Source organism: Lipophrys pholis (assembly GCF_963383615.2).
Source record: "Lipophrys pholis genome assembly, chromosome: 17".
Lineage (NCBI taxonomy): Eukaryota > Metazoa > Chordata > Actinopteri > Blenniiformes > Blenniidae > Lipophrys > Lipophrys pholis.
Genome location: NC_137643.1, coordinates 10,491,354 through 10,515,275, shown reverse-complemented (window position 1 = coordinate 10,515,275; position 23,922 = coordinate 10,491,354). Strand labels below are relative to the sequence as shown.

The 23,922-nt window shown below is 43.0% G+C and overlaps 3 protein-coding genes across 4 annotated transcripts; 2 read left to right on the top strand and 1 right to left on the bottom strand.

Annotated features, from left to right (window-relative positions):
• Positions 1 to 2,328: 2,328 nt before the first annotated feature.
• On the bottom strand, positions 2,329 to 7,325 carry zcchc17 (zinc finger, CCHC domain containing 17). Its single transcript, XM_080484548.1, has 7 exons — positions 7,278 to 7,325; positions 5,893 to 6,068; positions 3,581 to 3,681; positions 3,369 to 3,460; positions 3,174 to 3,274; positions 2,861 to 3,051; positions 2,329 to 2,646 (listed from the first exon to the last, which is right to left on the bottom strand). The coding sequence occupies exons 2-7, from the start codon at positions 6,029 to 6,031 to the stop codon at positions 2,479 to 2,481; spliced, it is 792 nt and encodes a 263-aa protein (XP_080340674.1). The 5' UTR covers positions 6,032 to 6,068; positions 7,278 to 7,325; the 3' UTR covers positions 2,329 to 2,478.
• Positions 7,326 to 7,378: 53 nt separating this feature from the next.
• On the top strand, positions 7,379 to 13,080 carry snrnp40 (small nuclear ribonucleoprotein 40 (U5)). Its single transcript, XM_080485758.1, has 10 exons — positions 7,379 to 7,628; positions 8,321 to 8,450; positions 8,587 to 8,680; positions 8,935 to 9,100; positions 9,248 to 9,370; positions 10,327 to 10,447; positions 10,526 to 10,608; positions 10,951 to 11,012; positions 12,444 to 12,547; positions 12,781 to 13,080. The coding sequence occupies exons 1-10, from the start codon at positions 7,518 to 7,520 to the stop codon at positions 12,828 to 12,830; spliced, it is 1,044 nt and encodes a 347-aa protein (XP_080341884.1). The 5' UTR covers positions 7,379 to 7,517; the 3' UTR covers positions 12,831 to 13,080.
• Positions 13,081 to 16,094: 3,014 nt separating this feature from the next.
• Positions 16,095 to 23,213, top strand: nkain1 (sodium/potassium transporting ATPase interacting 1; the record flags this gene model as incomplete). Of its 2 annotated transcripts, XM_080484183.1 has the most annotated exons (8): positions 16,095 to 16,357; positions 16,583 to 16,966; positions 17,791 to 17,928; positions 18,018 to 18,098; positions 18,413 to 18,610; positions 18,725 to 18,785; positions 20,244 to 20,325; positions 21,343 to 23,213. In XM_080484183.1, exons 2-8 carry the CDS (start codon positions 16,913 to 16,915, stop codon positions 21,350 to 21,352), a joined length of 624 nt encoding a protein of 207 aa, XP_080340309.1. In that variant the 5' UTR covers positions 16,095 to 16,357; positions 16,583 to 16,912. The 2 variants fall into 2 exon arrangements, with proteins under 2 accessions (XP_080340309.1, XP_080340310.1); XM_080484184.1 differs by lacking the exon at positions 21,343 to 23,213 and having other exon boundaries at positions 16,187 to 16,357; positions 20,244 to 20,329.
• Between the last annotated feature and the right edge of the window lie 709 nt (positions 23,214 to 23,922).

Here is a 23,922-nt window from a genome sequence, read left to right as displayed (position 1 = left end):
CTTGTACTCGGCGTGTGATTAATGCCTTCTACTTGTGAATTAGGTACGTGCGTGTGCTTTCTAAATTTGAATCATTCGCTCAGTAGACTGGTGTCATGTGTTGGCGACACTCTGCCAAAGAGAGTCAGGGTGAACGGGGTGAAAGGGCGTGGGAGGAGTCGGACCACCTCACGCAAACCCCTCACTGAGCCAGAACAGCAAGAAGAGGAGACAAAGTGTACGTGAATTAAACGTACTCATCGATGAGAGCCGGCCTCTTTGTGTGGGATGTGTGAGAAATGACAAACGAGGCCCAGCCAGAGATGTGGTAATTATAGGACAAGAGTGCAGTCAGTTCTCCACCACTGTGTGTCAATATCCTCTATTTCCAAGGAGGTCGAGCTATATAGATAAGGACTGTGATGATTACTTCTTATGTATCGGGGGCGACTCAAGTTGAACTCATAATATTGTCATGAGGGATGTTTGACAAGAGTGGTATGTAGAAAGTGGTTTATTTCTGACTGTGAAAGTCAATGCTTTAAAAGAGAAGTTCAACTAAATCAAGCTTATCCTAGTATCGCTAAAAAAAGATAAATAAAAAAAGCTTGAATAGCACATTAACAGTCTTAACAGCTTGTAGAAAATGCTGAGATGCAGAGAAAAATCAAGAAAAACATCAAAATCAGTTGTTCTGATTGTCTAATTTGATTTGTGATGAATTTAAACGACCTTGCAAAGAGTCTTAACGACAAAGAAGACATTTATAGTTATTTTTCCAATTAATGTAACTGCTATTTCTTAATTTTCATTTTGCCAACAAGGACCGAACACAACAGTGAGACCCCGAGTGACATAGCCTGTAATACGTCAGTAAAAATCCACCGTGTTGCTCACATGTGCTTAAAAGACCAGTATAAGGACTTTGTGAAAACTTTCACAGTGGAAGCTTTAACGCGGCCAAAGAAGTGACGAGAAATCTGTGTTCTGCTATTTCGTCACTGAGGGGGGGGTGTTCACGGAAAAGTAGTGGACACGACATCCTTGCATTCATTTTCAATGCTGCTTTATCTACTCCAGGGTCATCACAGGGCAAACACAGAGACAGACAGTCGCGCACACACACACACACACAGAGACAAATAAAGTCATCGATTAACCTCACATGCATGACTTTGCTCTACGGGAGGAAACTAGAGCAGCTGGAGGAAAGGCATTTACTACATAAGCATAACAAAGATTCGAACCAAGAGATCAGTGATAAAGCTGGAAAAGTCAGCTGCCTTATTGCTTGTGAAGCAGTATTAACCTAAACCCCCTGACTTGGTGGTGCGCTTGTGAAAACATACAGGTTGGAGCCTGCATAAATCATCTACCTTAGAAAAGCAACCAATTTTTAAGTTTAGCTTAAAGAAAAGCCCTGTGGCAGGTTTTTAAACGCTTCACAGTATTTCGCACCAGGAGGTGTTGTTATGAATGACACGTTGAAATCGTACCATATCACGGGTAAATGACAACTATCAGGACAAAGCCGTCGGTAATCTTGTCTTTATTTAATGTTTAAAATGATCTTGAGCAATGGTTCCTCAGGGTGAGTCATGCAAAGAGCATATATGCAGAAGTTGAACAGAAGTGCTGCTTTGACCTGAAAGGACGACTTTTAAGAATCTGTGTGGTGTAAATACCTCAGTCCTGCCTGCTTCACTAAAAAACATTAAACTAAAGTGACCCCGGGGCGGAGCAGACCCGACCGGAGTATGTCAGGTGTGTGTTTGTGTGTCTCTGTAACAGCGTCCTTCTCGGGTCAAGGTCCTTGAACAAAGACATCGGGAGGCATTTGGTTACCTTCACAAATAAAATTAAAAAAAAAACAGCTTTAATGGAGTTTCCACTCGGCATGCAGGAAAAGGGCTGATTACACACAATGGCAATTTACACGCAAACGCTCAGTGAGTGCCGGACGACCTCAGGAGATGGACACATTCTGAGGTTCCTGTTGCACTCGCTTGTGCCGCATTACACTTCCTGTTTGCATCTGTACTACTTCCTGTGTGCATATATGTATGGATTCCACCTCCTTGTGCGCTTTAATGGGTTTCCCAGAGACACTGGAGAGCATCGGACAATATGCGGGTTTGAAAAGGAAGGGACACTTCACTTGTTGCCATATTCATTACACCTCTTGGGTTACATGTGGTGTGTAGACGGCTGCCTCCACTGGGGGAGCTGGAGGTTACTGCAGGACAAGTGGAGGGTTGTAACGTGAGTTTCAAAGCTCGGCAGGAATCGCTTCCAATAACATGGTGGCAGATTAAGCCAAATGTTCCTGAACTTAAATGAATGAGGGTCTCTATAATAAGCAGTTGGTGAAGATGTTTTTTTTTTTTTTTTTTTTTTTTTAAAGTTACACAGCTGGAAGTTTGCCACTCTGTTGCTAACCACTTCCTCCCCGCCGTCCGTCTGATAGCTTCAGTGTGTGCGACTGTGAATCGGCGCGTCTCAGCTGTGTTTGTGTGGTTTGTGCTTTTTGTGCTTTTTCTTCTTCTTGTCCTCTCTGTCGCGACTGTGGTCATGGCGCCGCTTCTTGGATTTGCACTCATTGCTGCTGCTGCTGTCGCTCTCCGACCCCTTCCTCTCCCGCTTCTTCTTCTTCTTCATTTTCTTTTCCTGCAGGTCAAGAATAACAAATGTAGCCGAGAGCAGTTTCAATACTTCAAACGTGACCTCATTATTTTCCACTTTGGAGAGTTCTTGTGAGGTTCCTCTCATGTCCAATCCTACAGACACTTGCTGCATGAAATGATTCTGCCAAGAGAAGCTAAGACATCAAAAGGTATCACAGTATTGGACGTAGGAGCTGTCAAGTCAGTCACATCTTCACCTTCTTTTTCTTCTTTTTGTCCAAGTCTTGCTGTGGCGTGACAGTGGAGGTCTGCTGCTGCTGTTGTTGCGGCTGCTGCTGTTGTTGCGGCTGCTGCTGCTGCTGCTGCTGCTGCGGCTCTTCGTCCTCCTCTTCAGGCAAAAGAGCGTATTGCAAGCCCGGAGCGGAGAAACAGTCCTTTGTAAAATGCCCTGTGAAGAACAATCATCTATTTTTCAAAAGCCGCTGCATAAATTCAAGCAATTTCAAGCCAATCAAACAATAAAATCTTTTTTTTTTTGACTAGACGCCATAAGCCCTGTTGTTGTCGTACCCTTGCAGCCGCACTTTTTGCATGTTGTGTTGAGTACGGCCTCCAGCGTGATCCTGTTGCCAGTGTGGTCTCTGAACTGCTTGCGTCGCCTCGCATCCTGCCTGCAAATACACACACAAACACACGGGTGATAATGATACACACCTCCACAGGTACACGTACGCAACCCTAAAAAAACAATCATAGGACGCTTACTCCGCCATGACGTTGTTTGGGTCCATGTCCCGGCCCGTCCCCTGATTGACAGCTTTCATTGAGAAGGACAGCTTCACCTTGTCACCCTGAATCTGAGGAGCGGAAGACCGGTGTAATCATCCCACTCTGGCATTGTGTGTGTGTGTGTGTGTGTGTGTGTGTGTGTGTGTGTGTGTGTGTGTGTGTGTGTGTGTGTGTGTGTGTGCTATTACCTCTCTGCCAATGACTTTAATCCACACCTGCTCCCCCATATCCACTATCTCTGCCGCACTCTCAACCCGAGTCGCTGACATCTCACTCACATGTACCAGACCTGGGTCATGTAATGGAGAGAACATATTAATAAAAATATCATCACGCATCTTTGTTTTGCTTGTGCTGGGCAGCCAAGTTTCTCTTTTTCACTTAAAGGAGACATATCATGCTTTTAAATCCTTCCTTTTTACATATAAATCATACAGTTGTGGTCTATACAACGCGAAACTGCAATGCTTGGGTCTGAATTCCTCATTATTATAGCTCCACAGGCCCCTTTTCAACCCCTTTTCTGATGCGCTTCTGAGAGCAACTCGTTTTGGGGCGGTCTCTTCAAATGCAAATGACACACTTCATACCCCTCCTCCTCTCCAGGTTGCAGAGGTGACACTCGGTTCAACGTCACCCTGTTCGGCCATCTTTGTAGTTTGATAGAACAGATACAATTATCTAGCGGCGCAGAAACTTTATATTCACACATTATTAACAAAATGTCAACAACGGAAGATTTGTCCATCCAGCCATACATGTTGGAGCCAGAGTCGGACCCGGCGGAGCGAGATGAAAATGACGATGATGCACCTACAGAACAACGTCTTCATATGGATGTAACGCAATGGTGTGTTACTATATTTACACTAACTTCTCCATCCATGCCCACTACTACAATACTGCCTGTATTACAACGACTATTTAACACAGAAGTTACATTATAATCTAAAACGAGCACACAGCGCTAACATATGAAGACGGTGCAACTGCTAATGCTAACAAAACAATGACAGGGACGTCTTATCATCACACTTTTTAGCGTTATATACAGCTTACCGAAGTGCTCTGTTCGTCGTCTCCATAGATAGAAGGAACTGACCGCTCAATCAGACGAAGTCTTTCGGCAAATCCTTCTTTATACTGGCGGAGGTTGCTGAAGCAGTCGTCCTTAAAGTGATTCGCGCACACAAAAATGACCTTACCCACAGATGTGGGTACATTTCTGTGAAAAATAAAACTCAACCAGGCACTTCGAAAAGGTTCTGATGCTGGGAGACGGTGTAACGAAGCTTGTGGGTTACTACATCCAACAACCGAACATTTCCACTTATCCTCTCGTAACTTCGGTTGGACTACAAAATCGCAGCGAGAAACAAAAATGGCGGATTGCTCGAAATGTCGATGTCCTAATTTGGCAGTTCCGCTGAGAATACTGTGACGTCATTGTTCAAAAAACGTAATAGAGAATAGAAAAATCGAAACCGATCGCAAAATATGACCAAAACAGAATATAAAGATATCAACGGAGCACCTGAAGAGACTACTTTGAACTTTTCTGTACTTCTAAACACTCTAAATATACAACAAAATGCATTTAAGGGCTAAAAAAGTGGATTTAGCATGATATGTCCCCTTTAAAAGAATCTTTTTAAGAACAAGAATCTCTGCTTCAGTTGTTTACATTAATTAAAAGCACGCTTTCTCTTTACAGCCCGCTGAACTACTTTAACTTACTCCCACTTTGAAATAGGTTCTGACTTAAATAAGTTGAAATATTTCAATCTGGAATACTTATTATAGGAAACTGGTTCTCAACTTACTCCGGTAAAGTTTGTTGAGTTCGCCCTCCGGTGGTGAAAATGATTACCTGATATTTAAGTGAACATGTAGGTCAAGGGCAGTCATGCCACTGCTACGTCATTCATCATCAACCCTGGTGGGACTAAAGATATGAGAAAATCCAACCATCCCATTCCTACATTTTTATCTAACAATGTTCTCCACTGGAAACAAATAATGTCTACAATAACTTATTATGAAATCACATAAAATGTGTTTTGATATAATTTTTCAGTTGCATCACCCTTCAAACATTTTGTACCGTGAGGGCAAAGGGCATTGAAGTCCATTTATTTATTTAAGAAAAATTAAAATGTACCTCTTCAGTCCCAAAACAACAAATCATAAAAACATGTTCTTACAGTCAAGCATGAATGTCTTTCAGTGTAGTTTTGGTGTATTGCAGTTTCGTAACACATGCACTATCTGATCGTCAGATTTAGGATTTTTTTTATTTTTTTTTATGCTGCACAGGCCTGGTCACTCATGGAAAAAAAAAAGTCTTTAAGCTCAATTGGTTTTTAAATGGTTAAATAAATGATATTGATTCCTCGATGCTCTGCATAATTGAGATTAATTGGATTCATTTACTCGTGTGGCTGTGGTATTCTAAATTCAATCATTAAAAATGTTTGCAGGTACTCCACTTTTTTCTCACCTTGCTTCTTGTATCCGGGCAGTCGGACAAAGGCTCCGTAGGTTTGCACAGAAACCACCTCCCCTTTGAAAATGCTGTAGAGTGGCGGCAGGCCGTCCAGTCCAGCTGGCTCTGAGGCCGGCCCGTCTCGGTCAGACATCGCACCAACAAGTGATCGCTGGTATCAATGAGTCGATCTACAAAAATGATGACGAAACACAGATCGATAATTGGAACATTGGGAAACAGAATCTATGCATGTTAAAATGTTTAGATTTTGTTTTGTTTTTCAACCATCCCAAAATAAAACATTCAAAATGCACACAGCTTCAGCATCTATTTAAGTCTTCGTTTAAAGTGCATTTTAACAGCATAAACGACATGAACAAGTATGATAAATGATTTTCTACGTACTGTTTGAAAAAAAATGAAAAAGGATTAAAACATTTGTACTAAAACTTAAAAAAACAACAACAACACAATTCAAACCTTTATTGATATGAATGGATGAATTGAAATCAATTTGAGGTCTGATACTAAAGCTACAAAGGTAGGAACCAACATTTCTAAAATGACTTGTGTCACATTTGTTTTCATAGGAAAACGTGTGTATTCAACCATCTATTTTCTGTAACACTTTATCCAACTGAGGGTCTGAGGTGTTGGAAAAAAAAAAGGTTTGGAAAGTTATTGAATCAATACGGCATATTTCCGAAAAAATTGCAATCTTCTAAAACCTTTATGGGAGTAGTAAGTTTTTTATCAGTGGATTTATTTCACATATATTCTACAAACTAAATTCTGCTACACAATTCGATTGTTAATATTCTTCCATTTATAATTTACGACACATCAATACGTTTCATAATCTTGTTTTTTTAGATGTTATATATATTTTTTAAATTAGATGTAAACATGTTACAGAAGCTCTATCTATAGCTGACAGATCCAAAAGCTCAAAACAAGCATCCTTTTTGTGATCTTTTTTTAAATGTAAGTGCGTAGAAACCTCTGCGGTGAAGTTAAACCATATTTATTTTCCAAAGGTTTGAGTTGTAAGATAAAACCTCTTAATCTACCCAATGCTGCTAACACGTGGCATATTTGAACGTCCCCGTGAAGCTAACTGGGTGGGGATATTATTGATACATAACATTCAGAGGAGAAGAAATCAGTGCTGAAATGTTTATATTGATAAAATCCTGCAGAGAAGTGGCCTCACTTTCTAACTGCAGAGACGCAGCATTCAGGCTAATATTGGTTAGAAAGCTGCCATATATCAATCAAACCGGTGAATGTCAGAATAAACAGTACGAGTAATCCATGCTGATAACAAGATTGCACTCTATAAGCGAAGTAAAGGATTTTAAAGCATTAACGTAGAAGAAAACATAAATTGTTTTTACCTCACGATGTAGCAGAGTACATCTTTCTTCTTCCGGTTCAAGTCACTCGCGAAGCAGCCAATCAGCGCGGCCGATACAAACTTCCGCCTATCACAGGCCTCGTAGTTAACGGAAGCACTTCGGCTGCCTCTTTGTCCGTGTGACTCCGCTCTACGTTTCCTATGAAAGGGTTCCATTGGTTTTAGCGTATTTTAACGTCAAGGTTACAAGTGTTTAAATCTTTTTGTACGCGAACCCGGAATGATTGAACCGAAGAAGAGGGTGGCGGACATGGCGGTGGTTCCCGCCGCCGTGAAGCGGCCGCGGACGGAACTGGTGGCAGCAGCTCAGTCGCAGCAACTCGTGGCCTCGGTACGGAAAGTAGAGACTGACCTGGAGAGAAACTGCAATTCATCATAGATAAAATACACTGCTATTAACTTCATGTACTCTCTGTGCCCTTTTAAATGGGACTGTACCAAGTGTAGTGGTTAGCAGAGTGACGCTTTCCATCTGCAGTTTGCGTCATGTTTCTACACAGGCTGAAGAAGAATAGAACAGCCTGTATTATCTTTGTACAATATACAAGTGTAACATACATAAATATTCCAATATCAAAAGAATTGTGCAACATGCATTAGGTTGCTCCACAGTACATGGTTCTGCCATAGAAACTGTTTCTGAGTGTTTTGATGCACCTGTAAGGCCTGCCGGGGGTCAATAGGTCAGACATGTAGAAACCAGCATGTGAGCTGTCCTTGATCATGTTAAATCCTCTGCTGGGGCATCAGGGGGTGTTAATATGCATCAGGGAGAGAAGAAAGCAGCCAACAATCTTCTTTGCTGCTGTGATTACCTTCATGGAAATAACATCCCACAGCATTAATTCAATTTATCGGTTCAGATATCAACCAGGCCTTTCTGTGTGGAATACTTGTTCTCCCTGTGCGTGCATCTGTTTTCTCTGGCTGCGCCGACTTCCTCCCACAGTTCAGAAATGGTATTGTAGGATTTTTGTGCGTGAGTGTGTGGTGCTGACTCCTGATGTGTTGCGTCTCCTGCAGGGTCCACCCCGGAGCTCCAGCCTGCAGGCTCCCATCATGCTGATGTCTGGCCACGAGGGTGAAGTGTACTGCTGCAAGTTCCACCCCAACGGTGCCACACTGGCTTCTTCAGGATTTGACAGGCTCATATGTAAGTTATAGCTCACTTACAACAGAGGCTCTGCAGCCCGACCACAAATCTACCGTCAAGACATGTTTGACGACAAGTAGTTATACTTCCGGGTGGCAGTAAATAACTTGTAGGGCTCTGTGTTTCCTCGCTGCAGTGATGTGGAACGTGTATGGAGATTGTGAGAATTACGCCACTCTGAAGGGTCACAGTGGAGCGGTGATGGAGCTGCACTACAACACAGATGGCAGGTAAGCACAGATCCCAGGGAGGTGAAGGCTCGAGGTCACACAAGGAAACGATCTGAAGTTCTGAATTGGCAAATAGTCTGTGGGTTTAAAGAACACTTAACGATAGATTACTCTAGTAAAGAAATGTTTTTAAACCATGTTGATTTCAACATATTGCGAACAAAATCCTGCGAGTGTGCTCCATTCAAAATTGTTTAGGCGGATCATTTCAAAAATCTTTCAGCTGATATTACGACATCTTACTTTTTCCCCAGCGTGTTGTTCTCGGCGAGCACAGACAAGACTGTCGGAGTGTGGGACAGTGAAACCGGCGAGAGGGTGAAGCGCCTGAAGGGCCACACCTCCTTCGTGAATACCTGCTACCCGGCCCGCAGAGGCCCCCAGCTCGTCTGTACCGGCAGCGACGACGGTACGGTCAAGGTGAGAGTCCCAGCCGGTTGTTTTCATTTTCCACAATTTTAAAAAGAAATAAATCAAAAATCAAATTCTATATTATTGCGATCATGCTGCGATTTCACTTCTGTTAAGTTTTTTTTCTGTCTTGCGTGTGTTTTTCCTGCGTGTTAGCTGTGGGACGTCCGTAAGAAAGGTGCGATCCACACCTTCCAGAATACCTATCAGGTTCTGGCCGTGACCTTCAATGACACCAGTGATCAGATCCTGTCTGGAGGCATCGACAATGACATCAAGGTACTGACCTCCAATTTTATGTCCCCTTCTCAGAATAATCATCAAAACAGACGATTTAAAAAAAAAAAAAAAAAAAAAGGGCTGTGATGACCTAAAGGTTCTCAAAATTATGGGGGGAGTACATCGTGGAGCTCGAGTGGCAAAATAATAAAATATATATCACAGATCAACCTAAAACACTTTTAACCTGCAAATCTTACAAACTCAACAGAAATCCAAAGGGGCACCAACCAGTAATCTATTACTTTTAATGAAAAAGCAACGCCAATATCAACAAAGTAGCTGGTTGTCGTTAAAGTAATGACAAATGATAGTAACTTTCATTAGCTAATTTTTGTGAGCCTCCAAGGGGTGACTGCGTTTACGTTCTACACTAAGAGTATAAAAGAAAGTGGGACATTCCTTCTACACCCATTATGCTCCAGTTTCCCACTTAGTGAGCTCACCTGCTTTAGAAATTAGAGTGGGAGTCCTGGATGTTGTAAAATGGGTTTTTCAGTGAGTGAGGACTCTTTGTTTGTTTGTTTTTAAATCACTCTTTATCCAGTCTAGGATTGCAGGCAGCTGTTATTGTTTGAAACAGAGAGAACTTCTCCTACAGTCCAGTTTTTAAACTTTTTCTATGCATGCCCAGGTGAAGTGAAACATCCCTTCTGGTGTCGTATAAAACGTTGTTTTGCTTCGAGGCGACTTGCTTATGCAAACTCTTCCATAGACTCCCCTGTGGTTCTGGAGCTGTATTGCTTTCCGTGTGCTCAAACAACATCTGGTTTTGTCCTCCTAATCTCCAGCCAAAGTCATGACAGCAGTTCTTTCTGGCCCCTGGTTACAATTGCACATCACACATTAACATATTGGCTCAAGCGACACATGTGCTCCCTTCATATAGGTCTCAGTAGGTGTGTGTGTGTTTAAAAACACACAAAAAAAGCAAAGCTGTTGTTTGTGTTGCACAGGTGTGGGACTTGAGGCAGAATAAGCTGATCTACAACATGCACGGCCACGGCGACTCGGTGACTGGGCTCAGCCTGAGCTCCGAGGGATCGTACCTCCTCTCAAACTCCATGGACAACACAGGTAGAATAAGAATTGGCTCGTGTTCGCCTCGTGGCGACGCGTTCTCTCTGCTTCTTCTGACTCCTCTTTGTGTCTCAGTGCGTATTTGGGACGTTCGACCGTTCGCGCCCAAGGAGAGGTGTGTGAAGATTTTCCAGGGCAATGTTCACAACTTTGAGAAGGTAACGTGAAAACGTGCTCAGGAGTTTATGTACTGTACTTAAAAAAACAAAAAAAAAAAACAATCGCTAATAGCAGAGTAGTTTTATCTTTCAGTAAAGAAACCAACTTCTTTTCAGCTAAAGACACTCAATACTTTCAACCTGTCATGTTTCTTTGATACAACATAGACTGTATAAACAACCATCAGCCAAAATATTATAACTCCTAAAGCGGTCCGAATGGAATGGCAACCTATAGTCGTGAAATAAAGTCATCCTTCATGTTGTTATAACAATGGCTCGTAGAGAGACTGTCTGTACCTTGTTGCACATGCAGTTCCTTAAACATTTTTTCATTTTCAGAATTTGCTGAGGTGCTCCTGGTCCACTGACGGCAGTAAGATAGCTGCAGGCTCAGCAGACAGGTGAGACACACGCACACACACACACACGAAAGACAAAGCCTGCTTCATTATCGACGTTGGCGAGATTCTAGCCTCAGTAGTTTTTCTAGAAAGGCTTGATCCATCAATTCATGTCTGCTTACATAAAGATCCCTCGTTCACTTACTCCGGCTCTATTTGACATCTGGAGATATCAGATGGGGAAACTTTTAATATTACACAATGAAGAGAAGTTTAACCCGGTTTCCTGTCCACTGGAGGGATCACAGTGGCCTTTCAATGCTCAAGGATTTTGCAGCAGACTCGTGTAATTTGTTGCCCGATTGTTGTTGCAGTTCTCATGAACGTTTGGCCTCACTAATGCGATTAATTAATCTTTGTGTCGTCCATTAACGGACTACCCACCCACACTCTCAATAGCAACCGCTGAACCCTTTACATTAAATAGTGTATCAGTCCGGCTATAAGACAAGCCAAACTTTTACATGTCATATCTGAAAGGAAACGCTGTGGTAACAACAGCTGTTTGACTCCATGTGCTGTTAATACATTTCATCTTTTCATAAACACATTTGCTCAGTAACACCTTGTAGCAGCCAATAATGGCCCCAAAAACTGCAATTTTGACTTAAGTTAATTTAAGCCAATAATGTAATAACTTGCCTGTAGTTTAATAGGATATTTGAGTCATTTTGATATTTTATGAATAATTTAATAACATTAAGTTGTGGGGGGTTTTTTTGTTCAAAATGTAAAGAAATGCATCCAATATTTCAGGTTTTGTGTAGTTTGCTTATTAAAAGTAGGTATAATGGATGGCATAATCTTCATACTCATTCATTGAGGATACATACCATGCAACAGTCTCTCAATGTTTGTTACACGCCATTGGTTATTAGCAAGTTGTTACGTTGTTGGCTTTATTACATTCAAAATGGCAAAAACTACTGGAAGTAATTACATCATTGTTTGCCACATGTAGAACAACCCAATGTTGTTTTTATGAATACATGGATTTCACTGCCTAAAATAAAGAGATTACAGCCACATGGCATCAAACAGCTGCTGACGTATTTAAATGGAGGTAACGGGACACAGACACGTGGACAACGTTGTTGAAACTGTGGAATGTTTCCTCCATATCGTAGCCCAGGTCGTCTGCCCCGCAGGTTTCTCGTCACTCTCACGCTCTAGTTCCCGCTGCTCCTCCCATCGTCCGTCATCCCCCCCCCCCCCCCCCCCCCCCCCCCCCCCCCGGTATCATCATGCATTATTCAGAGTTCGGCGCAACGCCGGGAGTTGAAAGATAGACGCAGTTTTTAACATGCCTCCAGTTTGTTAGACCAGAGGGGGAAATTAGTATTACAAAAAGACAAAACAGAAATGACTTGGTTTCATTCATCACGGAACATTACTTGACAAGCCACTGCTGTTGTGTTTCCGTTCGTGTAGATTCGTGTATATCTGGGACACCACATCTCGTAGGATCCTGTACAAGCTGCCGGGCCACGCAGGCTCCGTCAACGAAGTGGCCTTCCACCCAGAGGAGTCCATTGGTGAGTCACTCCTGATTCCGTGTTTGATCACAGTCTGTGATACACGCGAGGGGAATGAAGTGCAAACGTGACGGATTAAGAAAATGTTATTTTTACTCCGAGGACACAATAAGTGGTGAATGTGAAGTAGAGCTGTTACACTTGGTGGGTTTCCAAAATGTCAGAAATTGATGGATCTTGGTTCATTCTTGTGTATAAATCCGGTTTAACACTCTCTTTCTTTGTTTCCACAGTGCTGTCTGGCTCCAGCGATAAACGTCTATACATGGGAGAGATTCAGTAGGATGCCTGTGTATACATGACTGCGTGTGTGTATGAGGGAGCGAGAGTGTGTGCGTGTGTGCGTTGGTCTTGGATGTTGATGGGTGGTCTATGACGGCGGGAAAGACTATCATTTCATGTCCTTCCACTTGTCAAGACACAACCTCAGGATCTGTGTTTGAATTTCACAGCAGCCTCCACAATGACTAGTTGTTTTTTTTTTTTTTTTTTTATTCAGCTGTAATCCTTTTTAATAAACTTCTCTGTTCTATAAAACATGTTTGTCAAGTTGTTTGTGACATCGACTAACCCGCCAATGCAACAGACAGGGTAGAAGAGGAACCAGTTTTTTTTTTTGTTTTTTTTGGGGGGGGGGGGGGGGGGGGGGGTCACAACTTTTTGCATCATTAAAAAAAACATAAAATAATAAATGTATTCGTATTGCACTTATTTAATAAGTGATGTGTATTATTGTAATAAAATCAATCTGGGCCAATTAGTGACTGATTCACCTGAGTTGAGTTGGATCAGATTTGAAATGTCAGTAATGAGGTAGATAAAACTTAAGTGGGCATTGATAGAGTTTTAAGATTGTTAAACCTAAAAAGCAACTGCCGCTCAAACACAAATATTTCCCAATCCTCTCACTGGACAAACAATATGTGCGCTTCATGGGGTTATATTAAGCTGCACGTAATCTTTTCATCGCTGTTGGATAAAAACTTTCAGAGGCTGTTAGTTTTTGTTTTGATGGCTCTGTTTTGTGAGCGTGATGTGAGGAGTTCAAACGGAACGTTCTGGGCCTATTTAACAGGTAAATAGGTCCAGAGAGGAAATAAAGCTCAGGGCTGCAGATGTATGGTGGCCCATTCTGATCATTGATCCACGTCCCGACGGAGTACGGCAGTTCCAGGTCCTCGGGTTTGTGCACGAGTTTAAAGGGGAGGGTGGAGGTAAAAGTGGAGCTGTAGCCCACAAAAAACATCCATACACACACACACACACACACACACACACACACCACACACACACACACACACACATAGAGCTCCACTGCTGCCCGGAGTGTTGGTTCCTCTCGTGGCACATACTGCCTTTAAGTCAGCACAGGTCAAGTCCCCTGTGATGACGTTCCCAGCGTCAGGAAATATGCTCTTCTAAACCAGGATGTGGTTAAGTTTACTGACCATGTCGGACTCTCTCGGGGGCTAAACGGCATTTTAACAGTCATGTAACTCCAGGTCTGGGGAGCAGTCACTGTGTGAACACGTCCGTTGTTAAATTCTGAAATTTGTAATTTGTCCCATTATTATAGTGAAGCCAAACACTGGCGGACTCGTCAACTCCTGCAACCATACAGAGAACAGGCCTGTCACCCCCCCCCCCACACACACACAACAATCCACAGACCCCAGGTTAATAATCTCTATCTGATTCAACTGCCTTTTGGGAAATAAATTTGAAGTTAATTATTTTTTAAAAGGTTGAGTTGCTCCATGCTTAGTTGCATAGGGTTATCATACAGGTTATTGAGCTCTTATCCAGACTCTGAAATCACAAGAGACAGAACAACAGTCTTAATAATAAAGGAGGTAAATGTTTTCATGTTGATAATTACAATTAAAGATGCTATTTTACTAAGTTATCGCCCCAATATCACAAAACCAATAAGTGTCATATATCCAGCCTCAAACACTTTTTGGATACACACACACACATTTATTGTGCACAACACAAGCTCAGTTTTTTTGTTTAGTTTTTTTTGTTTTTTTAAATAAGTTCAGCTAAACATTTGTCTGATGCAGGCAGATTTTTGAATTGGGTCAGGATGATTAGCACTGCATTACCGGCACGTCACAGTAGCTGTTCAAGTTTTATTTTTTTTCTCTGTAGCCTAGTTGTACAATGAACTGCATAAGTGGGGCTTTGATTTCAGGTCACTACGCTTATGATAATAACATGTCAACTCTAATTAAAGCTCTTTACATAAGACATTAGAAAACACTGTCAAAGCAAAGACAGAAAACTAATGAAGTTAATAAAATGGTATTGTCTTCAAATGAACCAGCATGTTTATTCGGCAATGTTTTTAGAGTAATTGAATGCTTAGGAATGCCTTGTATGAAACCAGTAAACAAACGATTGAATTTATTTTTTTTTATCAAATAAATTTAAACAGAAAGTCTTTTTTTTCCCGATTTTATTTACATTTTACATGTCATCTTAATATGGAGTTGGGGTTGTGACGCTGCTCTAAACACATCACAACATAACAATGCTGTTGAATATTATTCTTTTCTAAATTCTTGTAAGTCCATTGTGTCATCTTGTCCTTATCTTTGTCTGTGTGGTTATACTGAAAAGAATTCAGAATAAAATATTACAAAAACAACAACAACAAGACAATGCTTTAAATAGGCAATCTTAGAGATATATTCCTGGTTATTAATGTCAGATCAAAATATAGACTCCATGCTACTTTTAATTCCCCCCCTAAATAAAGTATTTGATTGATTGATTGATTGGGGAAAGGGGCGTCGCTTCCTGCCAATATATCTTTTTACTCAGCAAAATTACAAAAACAGTGTAACATCTCTGCAGTTGTGTTCTTGTTGCAATGACGTGCTTTAGTGTTTATGTTTGTTGGTTCAGATTCTTTTGTGTGACCTGAACGCACTGCTAGGGCGAGATGGCCCCGGTTCTGTTTAATAATAAATCGGCTTTGCAGACAAGAAACTCGTCCTGCGGGACACTACAATAGTAACGCACAGTGACTTGGATGAGTAACTTTAATCTGATTACTGGTTTGGAATTAGTAACGCGTTAGATTACTGAAAAAAGTGGTCATCGGAAAACGTGTGCATGTCTGAAAGGTGAGGTGGAGAGGAGGAAGAGTCATTGATAAAACCTCATAAATAACATGAGACATTTCTTGTTGGAGGATTGGCACTGGGTGCTGCGATATCATTATTATCTCTGCCTCCATCAGTGGTTCTGGAACTGGTGGTGGTGGTGAGCAGCTCAGACTAAACCAGCCTGTTAATTGTGGGTTTTTTTCCGCTCTGAATAACCGCAGGGACAAGAGAGGACTTCAGGCCATCTTTCTCCTCCTCCTCCTCCTCCTCTGGGTGAAGGTGGTGTCAGAAGGAGGTGGAGGCCGGCCGTTAACACACTTTGGTCGGTTTTTCTCTCCTTTGTGCTCCTCCGTCGCTCGGTCGGTCGCAGATCTGCAGGATCCGAGCAGCAGCAGCTCCTCCTCGAGGGGTCGCTCGAGCCCCCATCCCCTCCCTCTCTCTCTCTCTCTCTCTCTCTCTCTCTCTCTCTCTCTCTCTCTCTCTCTCCCCCGGCTCCTCCTGCTCTCGCCCGGCTCCGATTGTTGACAAAAGACGGCCGTGAGACGGAGCAGCAGCGGAGCCCCAGACTACGGTACCGGCGAGCGGATCTCCGCCTGAACTCGACTCCTCCGCCAGGCGGATCGGATCCCAGACAAACGGGGCCTCACGGAGGGGAGGAGGGGGGGACGAGGACTCTTCCGCTCCTTGAAAAACCGTGAGTCGCAGCGGGCTGCTTTGTGTCCGTGGTGGGTCGTGTGAAGCGAGCCGTTAGCCGTAGTCCCCCTCCTCCTCCTCCTTCTCCTCCTCCTCCTCCCCGCCACCCCCCGTGTGATCCGGTATCATATGATGCTCATTTCAGGCCGTGGCCCGGGACAGATTATGACAGCTTTCCGTCTCTCTTTGTGTCTTTGTGTGTGTGTGTGTGTCCCCTCTTCGGAAGGTGTGGCCGAGGTGATTCGGTGGTGGTCGGACAGCGGCAGGCCGGTGTGAAGTGGACCAACCCCACCAGCCTCCCCTGATCATTCTCCAAAACACCACCCGAGTCTCGTCCGGTATTTACCGACTAACCCGGAGGCGACGATGGGTCACCGGCTGTGAGTGGCGTTGCTTTGGAGGAGGAGGAGGAGGAGGCGGCAGTGGCGGCCTTTGGGGAGGTCTTCTCAGCCGGGAATGGTGTGATCTGAGACGGGCAGCCAGTCTGGATCTGACCGGGGACCCGTCCTTCCCCCGGAGCCTCCGCGGCTCCAAGCCGCGTCCCGAGCCCTCCAAGATGGGGAAGTGCGAGGGGAGATGCACGCTGCTGGTGATCTGCTCACTGCAGCTAGTAAGTGTCTGTGCATGTTTGTGTGTCTATGCTCACTCATCATGGAGATATAGTTAGACCAGCAGCACTGTGCTACAGACGACCACATTGTTAATCAGACATTTTTTTTCCCCTGTCCAGCCTCTTTGTATACAGTCAGTGTAAAACAGCCCCAAGCTGCAGCTGCTCGGGGTGACATACCACATTACAGGCCAGGGCCATGCATGACTTTGAAGGGAAAAGGAGCAGGGCAGGGGGCCTTGGTGTCAGGGTGGGCTGCATGCTTGTGAGGAGATTCTTGGTCGCCCCATGCAGCTAAAAACCATGTGAATGTTAAGCACAAGCAGGACAAGGAGGCCCTGTTCACCATCTGGCCTCCATTCTCCAGCTAAAGTTGGTCGTCTTCTTTCGAGTCCGACCCTCTAAAATGTACTGAGGGTGTAATAAGAGTCAGGAGCATCTATTCCTGAGCTGAGCTTTGCTGCAGGGATGGACGGCAGCAGGGTGAGAGCTCCTTGTCGAGGCCATTGTTTGCTGGACTGATGAGTTGTTGTGCAGCAGGGGGATTTGGCCCACAGATTCTCATTAGTTTGCCGGAGCTTTTTGGGGGTGCTCCTCTTTTACAGTCGCTGGACTGGCTGGTGCTCCCGGCAGTTACCATGGAAACAACTGCGGCAGACCTCTGTGTGTGTGTGTCCCTGTCACTGTGTGTGTGTGTGAATCTTTATTACTTGTGTGTTGTCCTATTTGCATATGCTTTATAGGAATATGTTTATTTGTGTTTTAAAGTGTGTCTGCATGTTGTACATATGATTAACCCAGCATCCATTTCCTTGTATCTGTAGGTGGCCGCCCTCCAGAGGCAGGTGTTCGATTTTTTGGGCTACCAATGGGCTCCTATTTTGGCTAATTTCCTGCACATCATGGCCGTCATCCTGGGCATGTTCGGAACTGTGCAGTTTCGCTTCAGATACCTCATCTTTGTGAGTATATCCAGCTTCTTTTGGTTGTTTCCAACAGTTTGACACACGTCTTCTTGATGTTAACGCTGATCCCTCCGTGTGTGTGGCAGTATGCAGTATGGCTGGTCCTTTGGGTAGGATGGAATTCATTCATAATTTGTTTCTACCTGGAGGTCGGAAACCTGTCTCAGGTGAGTTGGAATGCTTCTACAACAGAATTCGCGACATGTTGGCTCCATGAGGGTTTCTTTATTGAAAAAAATAAGTGGATGAATAGGTTTTGCAGGTGTTTTAAATCAGTTGTTCTTGACCTGTATAATTGATTGAGTCATGCAGGCTAATACTAGTTAATTTACATAGTTTCCATCGTCATTTTATACGATAATACTGATTCTCTTGGAAACTCCTCTTTGAAATGACCAAGAATTCTGTGGTTTCAGTCTCTCAAATTTGTGAAATGACTAAACAATTTACTGAGCGTGTGTGTGTGTGTGTGTGTTTTCAGGACAGACACTTTCTCATGACATTCAACACATCCCTCCACCGCTCGTGGTGGATGGAGCATGGTCCCGGTTGTCTGGTAACACCAGTGTTAGACTCTCCCATGGCCCCAGACGACCATCATGTCATCACTGTATCTGGGTGTCTTCTTGACTACCAGTACATCGAGGTGTTGAGTTCGGCCGTCCAGATCCTCTTGGCTGTATGTATCTAACACTCCCCTGACCTTTGGCTTTTGTTTTTGTGCAACGAGCCAGAAGTGACTCAGGTCCTTCAAACGCTGTCATCTTACTTCTGACCATCTCTTCCCTGACAGCTCTTTGGCTTCGTCTACGCCTGCTACGTCAGCAAAGTCTTCCAGGACGACGAGGACAGCTGTGAGTGCTTTTCACTTTTCCCTAAAAGCTTGTTGATCGTCTTCTCGCGCCTCGTTCGGCTGATTAGGTTTACTTGTTGTGCTGACGACAGGACTTTTAGTGTTTTAGGCTTTCGGGTATGAGTGACGCAATCTCATTGTTTGTTTTTTTTCCTTCACGAGTCACGCTGAGTGGTATCAGTGCAGACAGAGGATTCCCCTCTGAGTGATCTGGGCGCTCCATCTGCGGGGAGTATTAGAGACGTGTGCTGGGATTTTCCCACCGTGAGCGTGTCCGTCTGTCTGCTGGCGGGCGCTTGTCTGTCGGCCTCCGTACGCCATCTGGGTGTCTGAATGAGTGTGCTGGTGATGAGCCTCCCGTGAGTGTTTTAGTCTCTCACTCAATGGAAGAAATTAAGTGGTGCGCTGCAAGTATGCCCTCGTAGACTTGATTTCCAGGATAGGAGTGACACGTGACGTCTATAATATTTTAATAGCTCGCTATTACAGTCACGTCTGAACTTGGTGGCCCCAAAGGGGTGAAAATGGTATTAGGTGTCAATACTCTTTGTGGCGGAGACAAAAAAGCTGATCACTGTGGTAGTATGCAATGGTATTGAGTGTCTTTCTTTTCATTGGTTGACAAGTATCGTGCCACACGCTGATATACTGTATCTGCAGGAAGCCAAGTGGGGTTGGCAAAATGCCACATTTCCAAATTTTATACAATTTCTGTGTATATTAAAATAAAAACATATTCACAGCACTTTTTTGGGGCTCATGCATGATAGCGGGAATTGTCTAAGGCTCCCATAGTTTGTTTTGTGAATGCTTGCAGTAAACCTGCTCACCGAGGCAGAACAAACTATTCAACAACGTTGCACGGTGGATGTTGAATGAGACATAATTTAAAGTCACAACAGTTTCATGCTCACCGTTGCTTACATGTAGCATTCGGTTGAACCAGATGTTCAAATTCATCAAGTTTGCATTCATTTGAACACACGAGCCTGCACAAGTTCAGTTTTCGTCAATATGTTGTAGATTAAATCAGAATGGGACTTTTTTCTTGTCTTACGTCAAAAACATTGAGGTGCAACAATGTGCTAGGGTGTCAGATGTTGTCTCTGCAGAGAAATGATCCTCATAGAAGTTTATATCTCCACTTGTGTAAACAATCACAGACTGTCTCTTTGTTAGCTGATGTCACAAATCTTTGTTCTTCCAATTTCAAACGATTTAGACGGCGTATCAGTGACATGGAACAGTGAAGAGAGATGAAGTATCGGTTGGATGTGTTGGTCTTGTGTCTTTTCGTCTCTGATGTCATCGGGTTTTCGGTGTTATTAAGGGATACTGAACGCATTACATGATACAATGCGATGCTTCATTCCTGAAATAGAAACGTGTCTTGAAATGCAGCACTAAGTAAAATAAAAAGTGGAATAACGTCATCTCTTTTCTTTCTCTCTCCATGAAGTCGATTTTATTGGTGGGTTTGACTCTTACGGCTACCAGCCTCCTCAGAAGTCCTCTCATCTGCAGCTGCAGCCTCTTTACACGTAAGTTACAAATGGAAAGCGTTTTCAACTTTTATCTCTTTTATGTTGAAAGGTCGTCTTTGAGGGATGCACCAACGAATTGATAGGATCATATTTGAAAGTTGGCAGAGTCACAAGACACACATGAAACACAATGGTCAAATTCAGGAAGGTTTCCATGTGCTGTATTTTAGTCCCGAGCTTGTGCCAGCTTCCAGGATGTGATTTCACAGCTACTTCGTCTACTTTCTGACAGAACTCTTTTTCTAAATGAGATATTTAAGTATTTCTTTTAAGACACCAAACCCAATGTTTTAACTGCTTGACGACGGCAGTCTCTCTCCAGAACCACAAAAGCAGAGGTGGCAAAAAAAACATAGATTTAACTATAAACAGTATAGATATGATGTTTGGTAAGTGAAACAGTGCTTCTCTACTTTACTACTAAGTCTTTATTGGTGAACTGATCGCAATTGAAAAAGGCTTGATTGTAAACCTGATATAGGTGCTGCTGATGTTTTCCTCCTTGCTTTGGTAAAGCATCTCTTCTTAACCCTGAACCCCTGATTGATGCTAAAATAATGAAGATTATTATGAACACGGAGCTTTGCATTGTGCACACGAACATGTTGTTGGGTTGTATAAACTTCAATATTCAATATATATCCCTAATAGTGAGTCAAAGTTAGGGAACTTTTAGAAATCCAAAAAGAAGATTGCCCAATTAAGAAAATTAAGATTGAAAATTATTTATGATTTGATTACTTTTACGTAATAAAATGTGTTCAAAGTGGCACAGAATTGAAACGCGCACATACTGAAACTATATTGACACCCTGGGATTCAAAGAGCTCAGTTTTTTAACACTGTACCATTATGAATACTTTGTCTATTTATTTCCCTGAGCACAAAATTGTTAATAGTGTTGATGAGTGAACCTGATCCCATGCATATAATAGATGGTGTGTCTTCCATGCTGTTATATCAACATACAGTAACATTGATCTCTAACTCCACCCTCTCCTCTCTGCATCCTAGGGCTGGTTAAATTGTTGGTAACGCCCTCTTCAGGCCAAACCCTGATGGTGTCACTGTGGATGGACGGCGGCAGTCGCACTGATTACACTCACTCTCTGTGTCGCAGTTTACCTGAGGACTTTAAAACCCCACCCAGAAGGAGAGGCGTGTGTGTGTGCATGTGTGATTGTGACTGAGAGCGACAACTACAACCCTGAATAAGAATGTACAGAGCTCAGGGAAGAACCAGCAGGTCGGCGGTGTGAAGGAGACACGAGAAGCAGGGGAGGAGAGAATAACGACGAGCAACAAGAGCTGGGATACGTCTGTCACCTCGCTGAGGACAGAGTTTAGTAAACTGCCAGCTCTCAACACTCCTACTAGTGTGTGTGTGTGTGTGTGTGTGTGTGTGTGTGTGTGTGTGTGTGTGTGTGTGTGTGTGTAACACTGGACAAGGGACTCTTGGTGCTTTGTGGTTGCACCCTGGACTCCTGACACTCACCACTCGGTGTCCCCATGTCATTTTCTTTGGGGGGGTTGGCCTTGTGTGTGTGTGTGTGCGCCTGTGAGCTCCTGTGTGAGTGTGTGTGTGCATGGTGTCTGGGGTTATTATGGGTGGGGGTCACATCATAAAAAGAGGCACAGCTCGTACCTGTTGTCGTTTTAGAATGTGGTGATGTCAAACTAGAGCAGTCTTATGATTCCCGTTCCCAAAGCCATCTCCCTTTTGTCCGCCAGCGCTCTTAAAACCAATCTTGTCGACATTCATGCTTACTTGCATTACAGTCCAGGCCTGCCGAGGTAATAAAGCCGAGCTGGTGGAGTGGAAAAGGTGAACTCCTATAAATGATGAGGCTGGCAGTCGTCCCCCCCCCCCCCCCCCCATTTTTATTGCGGACAAAAAAAACAAGGAATCTCATGAAAAGATTAAAACTGTCAACCATTTTCACATTTCCAAGTTTCTGTGAGAGACTCATCTGCAGGTCAATTTATTCTATATTGTTTATAAAATAAACAAAAGCCACATCATTTCCGACAACAGCTGGGCACTGTAGTTTTTAGCAGAACTCACCTCAGCAAGAGTACATAGATTTATTTGGACTATTTTCAGCTGCTTTTATGGTGAGTATTTACAGTAGCAGGCTAGTATCAGGAACTAATTCAAAATATACTACAGTGGCCAACTTCACTGATGGACATTGGCAGATGGGATCTTAATACAAAGGTCGTTGGAAGGATCACTTTCTTTTTGCTTTTGGTGGTCTCGGGAGATTTGTTGACTAAAAAAAAACAAAAACGGCTCATCATCAGGTCATTGTAGAAGTCAAACACCCCGTGCCAGGGTGTTTTGTCTTCAGGAAAATATATGCCTCGTGCACGTGACACTGGTAAATCTGGATGTAGATGGCTTTGGGATCAGGTATTAGTGTGTCTATTGGGGGGAGCAGTGGGGATACTGTGCATGTAAATAACCAGCCAATGATTGTTTTGTTGGTTCCATTTAGAAAAGGGGGGGGGGGGGGGGGGGGTTCTTTAAGGGTCGGCGGGCGGGACTGTGGGAGAGGGTTACACCTCAAAGTTTTTCTTTATGCCTGTTTCCCTCGTTCTCTCTTTTTGCTCATCCTCACACTGCCTTGAGTCCATCTGCAGTTAATATTCCCACCATCGTCATCTCATTAACCACATAGACCCCCTCAGTTCTTTACGATGATACCCACCAGAGCATTGAGGAGACTTTGGAGGAAGATGTATAAAACACGGTGACATGCTTGATGTAGTTTTTGTAGACACAGTTGGAGACAGGGAGAGGAAAGGAGTGAGATAGGTATGAAGTAAAGACCTTAATGAGTGTAAGGTGAAGTTTGAAATAATAAAAATACACTTTCTACATTAAATCGGATTCTGTTGTCATCTCTGAATGCACGTTTGACCAGCTGAGAGACATGTTCAATAAACTGAGTGCTTTCATTTGTTGATTACATGATTTTAATACTGGGATTATAGGACAGAGATTTGTTTTTATCAGATTAGTATAGAGGGTTAAATAACACACTCCGGTGAGCTGACGTTCTCCAGATTGGTTTGATTGTTAAATAATATTAAAACAAAAAATATCTAATACTAGAAAAAAATAGTAATGAAAGCAAAACGTGTTTAATTTATTTTCCATTAACTTCATTGCATTTATAGTCTACGGTGAAGATAAAATCTCAATTATTTTGTAGAAAGAACATCCACAATGTTCCCTGTGTAGTTTGCTTTTCATGACGTGAAAACACAAGTAATTTGAAAAATGTTACTTAGTCATGGAAATAATTTTTCACATTTTATTTGTTAGTTCCAGCGAAAATTAAATACTGGTTAAAAAAAAAAAAATACACGAAATGGAAGTACTGAAGTGCAGATTAAATTTTTTTCAACTCTAAAAAAAGTTTGAGGCGTACAGAAGCTGTCATTTCAACTTTTCGGTCTAAAATGGAAAAATGGATGTGTGGCTTTATGTAAATACTTACTTATGGTCGCCCAAATCAAGAAGTCGCAAATATAGCAGCCAATCCTTAAAATGCCCGTATGATTACCACAGGTTTTATTTTAAGGGAA